Raw genomic sequence first — 12,018 nt, forward strand, 5'->3', positions numbered from 1 at the left:
ATTTTGATATTAAGCAATAAAGAGCCAATTTTATAATTTTGAAAATAGGATCGTGTAATGTAAAAATGTGCATGAATAGATCGCTGTATGTCCCCACTGCGCAACTAGAACGGCGCAGCCGCCATTGTTGTATAAATAAGCGATCGCCTGTGCGTCACGTAGTCGAAATCGAGAGGTGAAGGTGTGAATAATGGAGAGGTGGCGTCCATATTGCATTCAAATAATAATCGATAATCACCGGAGCTAGCAGCAGCGACCGCCGACGAAACTGTTGTGAAAGTGAAGCAGTGCAGTGTTTCGACGTGTCATCTACGTTGATCGACAGCGATTTGAGGCTCAATACGGCGGATCGCGCACGCCATCGTTGCCCAACGTACAACGCAACGAACCAGTTCCGTTACTCGCTCTCGAGGGCGCCAGCTCCTCGGTCTAAAGTGATAAGTGAAATATCTGCCGTCTGTAAGAAGCACGAGAGAGGGTCGGCGCCATGAACCAAGCTCAGAGCCAAGTCCGAGGGCGGCGTCGCGTTTCCCGCACTCAGGTCCCGGTGAGGCGCGGTCGCGAAGAGAGGTACGCGGGCAGTAAGTGGGGCGCAGCACCCGCCGCCGCCGCCTTGCCGCCGCCACCCACACACTGGCGCCGTTGCCGACCGGAGCCCGATCGCGCGCTGCCACTCAAGCTGCTGCTCAACGTGGCGTAGGCCGCCCGCAATCCCCAGAGACTCTTAAGTTAGTGTTAGTGCACGGGGGCGCAGCTCCCAGCCCGGCGTTGTGGGGCTGCGCTCGCGTTTCTCTTGTGCTAAGTTTTTATTTTGTGAACGCGATGCGCGTATTGTTGCGACGTCGGCGCCGGCTCCCGGAACGAGCGACCGCGAGCCTTCGCCGCCGCGCTTCTAAATTCCGGCGTTAGGTATTATTTTGAGAAAATTTTAGTAGGTAAGTCAAGCGCGGCGGTCGCGGTCTCCGCCGTCGCCACTCACCTCCTATCCGCTTCAAAATACGAGAAAAATCACAAAAAAAATCAGCGGAAGTAGTTAGTGGCGACCGGTGGGGGCCGCACCGCCGTCAGGCCCGGCGCTTCGCCCCTCGGCCCCGTCGCCTTGCACCCGCAAGCGGTCTCGGCGGCGCTACCGTTTTATTGATTGTGGGTCCAGAGAGCCGACCGCCCGCCCGAAGCTGCCACGACCTTGTTAATGTGTATGAAGACGTGAGGATGTGCAGTGACTCTTAAGCGGTGGAGCGTCGGGCGGGCGGCGGCGAGCCCGCGTCGCCTCGCATTTTTTTATTGTATAAATGAGATCGACTCTTGCCGTTGCAGGGCGCTGAACGTTGCATTTGTTAGTTAAATGAGGCGTTATTATATTTTAATAGAGCTGGGCGCTGAGGCTCGTCGCGTCGGGTCCCGGAGCGTCGCTCCACTAGTCGTATCGTTTTATTTATCTCGAGACCAATGTATTGTTTATTTGTAAGCGGCCGGCTGCGCTCTGGCGAGAGGCACACAAACCCGAAGTAAGACCATTAGCTCAGACCTCGCCGTACAGAGCTTTAAATAAATTTGGTGAGCGCGAGCCGGACGTTCCTAATTCTAGTTGTAGATTTTTAAAAATTAACGATACGGTATTACCGGTACCGATATGTTGACAATTGGAAGATATATTGATCTCAGCTGCGGGCGTCGTGTCCGTTTTATTCTCAGGAGCTTCTGTCATGTACAAAAGATATTTGGAGTTTTACAAATTTTTTATAATTAGTTTGTAAAATACTTTAAGTGAAGATGGTGCGCGGCGTCCTAGCCGTGCGGGACACCCGCAGCGTCCCTAACTGTCCTTACCCTTCCCGTCCTGTTTCCCTCCTTTCCTAGGGCTCTTCGGAGTCCGCCAAATGTTTCATGATTTTTTTAATGAGAAGTCTAAAATCAGCTTTTCACTCTTCACGAGTGGAGCAAACTTAGGTATTGAAAGAAACGAAGGTGACATGGAAGAAATAAAGTTTATTCTTCAAGAAAAAAAAAACAAGTGAAGAGAGAAAAAGGCTGGCTTCAAACCTACCGGAAAACAATTGGTGAGTTGTCAATTTGACAATTGGTTTGATATATTATTGCAGTATCCATCCAGTTAATGTGACTTGTAGTGTTTTTGTTGGCAGAAGCTTTAGATAATGGTCACTGATAATTCTAGGAATGGTATGGTGCTATTTTGCAGCAGATGTTTGGAGACCATTGAAAATAAAAGCCTTTTACTGGTTTTTTTTTTTACAGTGCCATATAAATTAAAATGGCTATTGTTCTGGTAGTGAATATTCAATGCTAGGAATTCTGGAACAAATAATATCAAACTATAAATATGTAACTACTCCCAAGCTAGGTAGGTATATTCCCAACGTTCTCGATATCTGAAACATAAAGATCAGACCCACTATGCTCTGGCTCTGAATATTCAAGATCTTTAATGTGACTAACCAGATACTATGGAACCTGGATCCAACTGTATTATAATACTCCAGTACTTTTGTCTGAGCTAATCTCAGGTCAGAAATTGTCTATTAGTCTTATTGTTGGCAGTGAGTTGGATTTTCACAATATCTTATGATTGAGGCTATTTGTACACTTTGCTCCTAGTGACTCTGAGAACAAAGTTAATTGCAAAGTTTATAAAGTTGTGTTTGTGCCCATGAACTAACTGCTATTAAGTAATAATACACATTTGTTGGCTGAAATTTTTAGGTTAGGTTTTAGGAAATTTTTAGGCACTTTGAATTGAGTCGACTATTATCAAAGCCGGCAATGTGACTTTTGGAAAATTATTGGTAAATCAGAAAAACTAATTATTGACTTTGTATTCCATTGGCAGTCACAAAACTCTTCTGAACGACATCTTAGATAAATAACAGGTTAAGTATTAACCTTTATTTAATGCAGGTTTTGAACCGTATTCTTTGAAGGAGACGATTATATTCAAATCAATCTGTATTGACATATCAATAACATTTTTTTGTCCAAATGCACAGATTGCCACCTTTGATAATAGACGACTCATATGATTGATACATACTAATACTAAACCGAAGTGCCTTTGAATCCTTTGAATCAATATAACGGTGGCATAGTTTATCAAAATAAAAAAAAGTTAGTTATTTTAAAAGTAGGATTGGAATGACTCTTGAAATAATAGGTACATTGAATTTTTGTAAAGAAGCAGGTAAGTGTGAATATTTTTAATGGCAGTGCGCCTATATCTGGTGCAAAACTCGCGCGTTGCAATACATCTATGGTTTGTAGAAACAGCGAATTAATAGCACCTCTCTTGTATTGTTATTGATGGTCTCGCAATAGCCCACGTATCTAGGTTGTTCAATGGTTCCTTATGTTTTATACTTAGATCAGTTATGTGTCAACAGTGTTTTCCTACCTATGCTGATAGCCTTGAGAGGCTATTTCAGCTTCGCCCTAACATGTAAGTGACCTCACGGGGCTCAAACCTGACGACGATGCTAACACGAACCCTAACAAGAGCCGTTCTTCGCAGAATCTACCACCCGATCGGAAACGCGACCCACTGAGAAGATCCGGCGAAAAACTCAGTGGGCTGTGTCTATAGGTTAATTCGCTCGTCAAGACCTTCGTCGCAAGCGACGATTTCGACGAGGACGATGACCGGGGAGAGACCTACACATTGGTTGAGGACCGCCATATTTAGACATGAGGTCTAAGTTTGAAATGGCGCGCGGCTCAACTTATGTAGGTACGCGTCCGTTGTTATTTTTCTCGTAAGCTCGCTTACCCTTGCTGTGTGCTTATTGCGAGATTTTTAACGTTCCCGATAGCGTAAAAGTTAACTCAAATTTGTATGCAGTTGGAACGTTTTCCTACGTTTGCCGCTAGGGGCGCTGTTCCAACTGCATACGAAGAGTTAACTTTTACGCGATCGAGAACGTCAAAAAACTCGCACTAAGCACACAGGTTGTAGGGCGCATGAGACCGTGCGGGCGTGTACCACCACCACTGCCTATTTCTGCCGCGAAGCTATTGCGTTTTCGTTTGACAGCTATTGTACTGTAGAACTGAGAATACGAAATAACTTCTCAAGGAGGGTGGCATTTACTTTATTGATGACTATAGGCCCCGGTAAGTACCTACATACCTATTGATTATAAAATTAAAACATTCAGTTACTAGTATAGTTGGATAAATATCACAAGACAACACACCAGAGGAGAATTCGCAGGATTCCGTAACGGCTGAGGAAGTCTATTTTTTTTATTGCTTAGATGGGTGGACGAGCTCACAGCGTACCTGGTGTTAAGTGGTTACTGGAGCCCATAGACTTGTACAACGTAAATGCGCTACCCACCTTGAGATATGTTCTAAGGTCTCAAGTACAGTTATAACGGCTACCCTACCCTTCAAACCGAAACGCATTACTGCTTCACGGCAGAAATAGGCAGGGTGATGGTACCTACCCGCGCGGACTCCCAAGAGGTCCTACCACCAGTCTAGCATTATGAAAGCTCTACCATTATTTTCAGTCTATATTCGAGAAAGAGAGTAGCAGTGATGCATTTTGTGTCGATTCACGATGATTTTTTGAAGAAAAACAAAAGAAACCTAAAATAGTCATTGAAAAAATTACACTAAACCATCTTGAGCTTAGTAAAGCACTACTATACTAAAGCGTTGATAAACAATGAAATGTCTTGTGTCCGATACCTCCTACTCGCGTCACTTTCCTCTTTATCGAGGGACGTGAATCCACGCTGCATTATTCTCTCATGAACGATTTCCCTCGCATCTGCTGCGATCCTTGTGGACCCTTCGTGGAGGGCATCGCGGAGCTTAAAGTTCAGAGATTGAATTTGGTCCGATCATCTCGTCGGGCTGCGTTCTCTGACACCTCTGTTCGATACGCCTATGCCTATTCGTATAAATATATGCTAAGAAGAAGTTGCGTGTCTCTTTTGCCTTGAAATCCCAATACAAGGAATAACGAGTCCGATCCGTGTTTTAAAGGATGCAGAAGGTCTAATATACGATCCTGCTATCGAAGAATACACGTTAGTATGAATAACTGAACTGTAAATGCAACAAAAACAATATATTTATCAAATAAGGTTATCTCCGAAACTTTTTTTAACACCTTTGCATTGGAGACGATTACTAAAAAAACTTGATCGTGTTATAACTAAGTTGGTATCAACTATTTAAAATTTAACATTTTTTTAAAGCTATTGCATAGGTAGCTTTTATCGCGGGCTTTGAGCGCAACGACTGAATCAAGAAATTCCGTAACGAAAATAAAACCCCCCACTCCGCCTACCATGTAGCTCGTGTTCAACACAGTCACACGTTGCGCTTGTGTAGTGTTTGTGAATAAGCGCGTGGCGTGACGTCGCACTGCATGCGCATCATGAAAAGTCTGCCCATCTCTCTCTCGCGCGGTCTGTACCCTTATGAATGTGAAGGGGACAATTAATGTATTGCTTTTGTTAATGTTTATAAATAATATAGCGTGGTCTTATTTTATTATTGTTTTAATATTAAATTATTATTGTCTAATTATAATTGCATAAGTTCATAAAAAATGCTATGCAATAGCTTTACCCCGGCAGTCCCCGAGTGCCACACGTGTCTTTTTGTTTAGTCTAAACATCCAAATCGTTTAAGACCAAAACTAATCTAATTTACTAATTCAATCCTTTTTTTTAATCTGTTTCCAGGCGAACCGTTTTTAAGTTACCAGATCAACCGCCACTGATGCTCTAAGTCTTCCGGGAATAGAGGGAATAGAGGTGGTAGGGCTCACACTTTCCTTAAAAATATTTTTATAAATAAAAATTGTACAAATACATGAAAGCGTGTACCAGTCGATACAATTTTCAGTTTTTCAATAAACATTTATTGTCTCGTCGAATAAAATCGCATTGCTACTAATGTAGCCGGCAGGCAGCGGCTTGGCTCTGTCCCTGGCATTGCTGAAGTCCATGGGCGACGGTAACCACTCACCATCAGGTGGGCCGTATGCTCGTCTGCCTACAAGGGTAATTCGGCCGTATCAAAGATGCGTATTTGCATTATTTTTATTAATTAAACCTTTAATTACGCTCACGTTTTTTTAAAAGCATCGCGACCAACGGGCCGCCTTTTAGGTTAGGCCGAGCCTATAGATGAAAAAACGAACCGTAAAATAAGTTTATTGAAATTTATTAACGCTCCGCTAAAATTGCTTAATAATATTATAAATGAGCGATAGAAAAACCAGTAGGGTAACGACAAGTTCTTTAATTCTGAGAAAAAGCGGGTAGAAATGGCTGGCAACGTTTTTTTATTAACACTATCCCACTTTTATTGTCTTTGGCTGGTGGCAGTGGCTAGGCGGTATAGCTGGCGGCAGGGCATGGCAACTGACGTCACGTTTTTATTTATTATCCGCACAGCCGCATCACTGCTTCATGGCAGAAATAGGCAGGGTGGTGGTACCTACCCTTGCGGACTCACAAGACCACAACTACCACTAGTAATTACGCAAATTATAATTTTGTGGGTTACATTTTTATTACACGATGTTATTCCTTCACCGTGGAAGTTAATCGTGAACATTTGTTAAGTACGTATTTCATTAAAAAAATAGGTACCCGCCTGCGGGATTCGAACATTGGTGCATCGCTCGATACGAATTCACCGGACGTCCTATCTTTTAGACCACGACGACTTTCCCATGAATGTACGTCAAATTTGCTTTTTTATAAATGATTACTTGTGGACCAAAGGTCAGACCTGTTTCATCAGGACAGCTAGATGAGCAAAGGCACAGCTAGAAGGGTTAGATTTGCTAACAGCTGGTCGAGCGCCCGCGCGGGTAGGTACCACTACCCTGCCTATTTCCGCCGTGAAGCGGTAATGCGTTTCGGTTTGAATCGTGGGGCAGCCGTTGCAACTATACTAGAGAGACCTTAGAACTTATATCTCAAGGTGGGTGGCGCATTTAAGTTCAAGATGTCTATGGGCTCCCTTTACCACATAACACCAGGTGTGCTGTGAGCTCATCTACCCATCTAAGCAATAAATAAAACATGCGTTCATTAGGCGCTTCTAAAGCACTTGTCAATTAATTAACAGGGCTTCTGGTCAGGCGGCGTCTATGGCTGTCGGTATTCCTAAGCAGACTTCAAGCGTTACCTACATCAGTGTAGTGTACCTAACCTTTTTTTATCCTACCTAAGCTGGTAACTTGGGGCTATTCTAGCGTCACCGAGCGAGTAAGTGAGCTCAGGGGGGCTCTAATCTGTGGACGTGGCTAACACTAGCCCTAGCAAGAGTCGTGCTTCGCAGAATCTACCACCGGATAGAAAACGCGACCCACTGAGAAGATCCGGCGAGAAACTCAGTGGGCTGTGTCTAAGAGTTAATTTACTCGTCGAGCCCTTCGCCGCAAGCGACGGGTTCGACGAGAACGGTGACCGGTGCTTGAGGTACACTAAAGCACCGTTAGTGGATCGGGAGGTTCCGAAATGACGTGTTTAGGGCGTGTACAGTGTTCAATGTTCGAAATATAATCGACATTTAAGTATGACATTGGATCAACTGTACAATAATAACTTTTGAAAATAAAACAGCTAAACAAGCTATAAAATATGTTTTTTTTATTTAAAGTATAAAACTAGAACAATAGTTACATACCTAAAGTATTAACTTAACATGTAATAAAAAAGTTTCAATTTAAATATGCATTTGCAATGACAAACAAATGTCTATTTGCTCGTTAAAACTGACTCTACATATTGACATTAGCATTATTTGGATTGCTTCTGTATTACGTAAAGTAACACAAATTAGTTAGATTTAACCAATATCTAACTAGTAAAACAATAACGAAACAAAAAGGTTTTTTTTTATATAAATTCTCACTAGATTCACCTCCCTGTCAAATTACTCATTAAATTGGCGCCAAAACTCACTAGATACTCGTCCATTTCGTTTATAGTATGAAGGGTAGAGGTAAGGAGAACCGTCTCTGTCTGTGAAAAAGTGTCCGTTAAAATCTGCTAAATAAGGGTGGCGCTACAGTAGCAACCGAGTAAATTTTAAAAAAGGCGCTAAAGGTTATTAAAATAAGATAGAGAAATAAAAAAGGACGAAAGAACTGTAAGCACTACAAAACTACAAAAAGTATTTTATTTAAAGCTGATCAGAAAATGCAATCGATGTCTCCGCGTTTTATTACCGCTGCAATAATTTTAGGTTATATTGACGAAATTAGTTTGGACTACGTAAACATGTGAGGTCTTGTACATTACACTGTCACTAACTACTCTAGTCATTAAATATATTAAATTTCCTAACTCAGCATACTTCAATCAGTTAACAACTGCTCAATACATATCACACCCTGTGCCTATGCTAGCGCCATTCTGGAGGATTTATGAACTGTTATTTAGTGCTGAAAGTGGGACACTTTTCCAAGCTTCTCCCATATGAGACGGTTCTCTAGCCTCCATAGTTCATAGTCTATGTTTTGTTTTTAACTATCACCACTGTCGCTGGCACCTGCTGTTTCTGTAACGATCACTTTGTCCGCTTCCTCAGCACACTTACCGCCGTTGGAACTTAACTCGAGACTCGTATTACTCTGGGCTTCGTTTATCTTGGCTCTCATAACCACATTCAGGATTTCCATTTGCAATTTCATCGACAATTCCGGGGAGGTTTGCAATAAAAGACTTTTAATGTACAATAAAAACGAATCTAGCTGATCCGGGGTTGCACTGTTGCAGTTAATAAAAGACCTTTCATCCGACAAGTCACTGTTATTGCGTTTATATTTCTTTATGGGCGTGTTCTCCGCAGACATTAGTGATTTCGGAGTTTTCGCGGACAGATAACCGTGCTTCGGGGATTTGTTTCGTTTTTCCTCCACGTAAATGACTTCAGTGAACTGATTACTGTCGTCATTCTGCAACGCGTCCTGCTCTTGATCCAAGCCCTCTATTTCGAACTGAAACAAATCGAAAAGTCTTCAATTGTTTTTTTTTTTATTGCCTAGATGTGTGGACGAGCTCACAGCCCACCCGGTGTTCCACAACGTAACTGCGCCACACACCTTGAGATATGAGTTCTAAGGTCTCAGTATAGTTACAACGGCTGTCCCACCCTTCAAACCGAAACGCATCACTGCTTCACGTCAGAAACAGGCATGCGGACTCACAAGAGGTCCTACCACCAGTTGTTTTTTATTACACGATGTTATTCCTTCACCGTGGAAGTCAATCGTGAACAATTGTTAAGTACGTATTTCATTAGAAAAATTGGTACCCGCCTGCGGGATTCGAACACCGTTGCATCGCTACATACGAATGCACCGGACGTCTCAAATTATAATGGAAGTACAATTTTCATGCGAAATGTAATTGCGGCCGATTATAAAGCATCCGCTATTGCCGGTCCCAAGTCCGGATGAGAAAGGTTGAGGGTTGGTTGGACGTGACCTTTCCCAACCATAAAACATTATCCCGATCTCTGCTAGAATGCAGATGAGGCTACCACAAGCCTCAAAGATGTAAATACCGTTGAAATAAGTGGACTCGCCAATCCACAACGGCTAGCGTGGCTTTTTAAAGCCTTAATAATCTTCATGCTTTGACTTGGAGTGCATTGGAAGAGATCTACATTCAGCATTTGGTGTGCACGGGCTGAAGAAGAGATATAGCATCTCGTGTAGACCCCTCGGTCACATGAGTACCATCGATGAGTAAACTCCACACCATGAAAATACAAGTCTTTGGAGAAATACACTACAACCTACAGCAAAGATCTTCCCTCGAGCGAATAAAATTGCTTTGTAAGCTTAGATCTCAATGTTATCGTTCGGAAAATTATTTCTTGTGGCATTCAGACTCCATCAAATATCTTGTATCCTATGCATGGAGGGTAGAATTAGAAGGATCAGCTCGATGTATTAAAAAGTGTCCGCTGAAGGTTTCAGTTAAGATGGCGCCACAATAGCAAGAGGAAAGATTTTAAAAACAGCGCCGTTAACTATTAGAGCAGGGTAATAAATTAAGAAGGAAAGAAATACGTCGTGTCGTGTCTTGTTAATACTTGACAACATTTCAAAAAATTAACATGCATATAAAATAAAAATACCTTTTCTTTATTTTTCAACTTTGAGTATATGTAAAAAAATATGTAATTCTTATAATTTTATATAACTTAATTTGGGAGTAAATAATCTATATAACTAGTCAGGTCATAAGTATTGTCACACAGTAAAAACTTTTCTTTTAGAATGCTGGCCACAAAAAAGTTTATTGAATTCGAATTTCGAATTGTTCATGAAAATAAAAATGTATACTTTTTAGAATTTTACTCATTTTTAAATATGGAGTGGACGCTTAAAGAAGACCGTGTTCCAGTTATTGCGTTGCATCGTTGCGGTTACGCGCCAATTCAAATTTTTAACATACTGAAAAATTTGAATATAACCAAAAGATTCGTTTATCGTACCATCAAACGATACAATGAAGACTCTAGTGTAGATGACAGGTCAAGAAGTGGTCGCCCTCGGTCTGTTAGGACTCCAGCAGTGATAAAAGCTGTGAAGGCGCGAATTCAAAGCAATCCCAAACGTAAGCAGAAACTGTTGGCCCTTCAGATGGGGTTAAGCAGAACCACGGTGAAAAGGGTGTCAAATGAAGACTTAGGGCTTCGGGCATATCGAAGAAAAACAGGACATCGTTTCAATACTCGTCTAATGAACCTGAGACTGAAGAGATGCCGCGCTTTGTTGAAGCGGTACGCGGGAAAAAAATATCGGGAAATTCATATTTCGGATGAAAAAATTTTTACCGTAGAAGAGAGCTACAACAAACAAAATGATAAGGTGTACGCACACAGTAGTGAAGAAGCGAGCAACCGTATTCCGCGTGTCCAACGAGGTCATTTTCCATCCTCGCTCATGGTATGGTTGGGAGTTTCTTATTGGGGCTTAACAGAGGTACATTTTTGTGAGAAAGGTGTAAAAACGAATGCAGTTGTGTATCAAAATACAGTCCTGACGAACCTTGTTGAACCTGTTTCTCATACCATGTTTAATAACAGGCACTGGGTATTCCAACAAGATTCGGCGCCAGCTCATAGAGCGAAGAGCACACAAGACTGGCTGGCGGCGCGTGAAATCGACTTCATCCGGCACGAAGACTGGCCCTCCTCCAGTCCAGATTTGAATCCATTAGATTACAAGATATGGCAACACTTGGAGGAAAAGGCGTGCTCAAAGCCTCATCCCAATTTGGAGTCACTCAAGACATCCTTGATTAAGGCAGCCGCCGATATTGACATGGACCTCGTTCGTGCTGCGATAGACGACTGGCCGCGCAGATTGAAGGCCTGTATTCAAAATCACGGAGGTCATTTTGAATAAACTTTAGTGTCATAAGAATCTATGTTTTGTTAAGTTCATTTTGGTATATGAATGGTTACATAATGAATAAACTTGTTTCAATTATTTTACATTAAACATGTGACAGAATTTATGACCTGACTAGGTATATATAAATGAATTGCTGTTCGTTAGTCTCGCTAAAACTCGACAACGGCTGAACCGATTTGGCTAATTTTGGTTTTGAATAATTATTTGTGGAAATCCAGAGAAGGTTTAAAAGGTAGATAAATATGAAAATGCTCGGAATTAAACAAAAATAACAATTTTGTTTTTCCTTTGATGTGTCTCCCGTCGGACGGATTCCTTATGTTTGTTTTAAGGTAAAAACGAAAAATGTTGTGGTGACGTCATGTTTACGACTGTATGAAAAAAGTCTTTTGCCTTTCCGGCGTTGCTGCTACGAAAATGTCAAAATATGTCATTATCACTACAAAACAAAGGCGTCGCGGTTCCAAGCTGAGTTTCTCCCCCTAAACTTAGGGAGGAAGCAAGTACGGTGGGATTTTTATGGGTGTTATATTTTAAGAGGTATTTTTTAATTTGACTCCTTACATTTTTTCCTATTTTTTATTTCTTAATATATTTTT

The 12,018-nt window shown here is 41.8% G+C and overlaps 1 protein-coding gene and 1 long non-coding RNA gene across 2 annotated transcripts in view; one reads left to right on the plus strand and one right to left on the minus strand.

Moving 5' to 3' along the window:
* On the plus strand, positions 1–7,624 carry LOC149500079 (uncharacterized). The gene is made up of 2 exons (XR_016325304.1): positions 1–3,169; positions 3,377–7,624. It is a non-coding gene; the product is annotated as an uncharacterized LOC149500079 (long non-coding RNA).
* The window catches only part of LOC114248482 (uncharacterized), a 21,033-nt gene continuing 16,627 nt past the window's right edge, over positions 7,613–12,018 (minus strand). Inside the window, exon 3 of the mRNA XM_028181732.2 lies at positions 7,613–8,986. Coding sequence (XP_028037533.2) covers positions 8,513–8,986 — 474 coding nt within the window. The 3' untranslated portion in view covers positions 7,613–8,512. The remainder of the gene's footprint in view (positions 8,987–12,018) is intronic.

This window comes from Bombyx mandarina, chromosome 24 (assembly GCF_030267445.1).
Source record: "Bombyx mandarina strain Sakado chromosome 24, ASM3026744v2".
NCBI classification, from domain to species: Eukaryota; Metazoa; Arthropoda; class Insecta; order Lepidoptera; family Bombycidae; genus Bombyx; species Bombyx mandarina.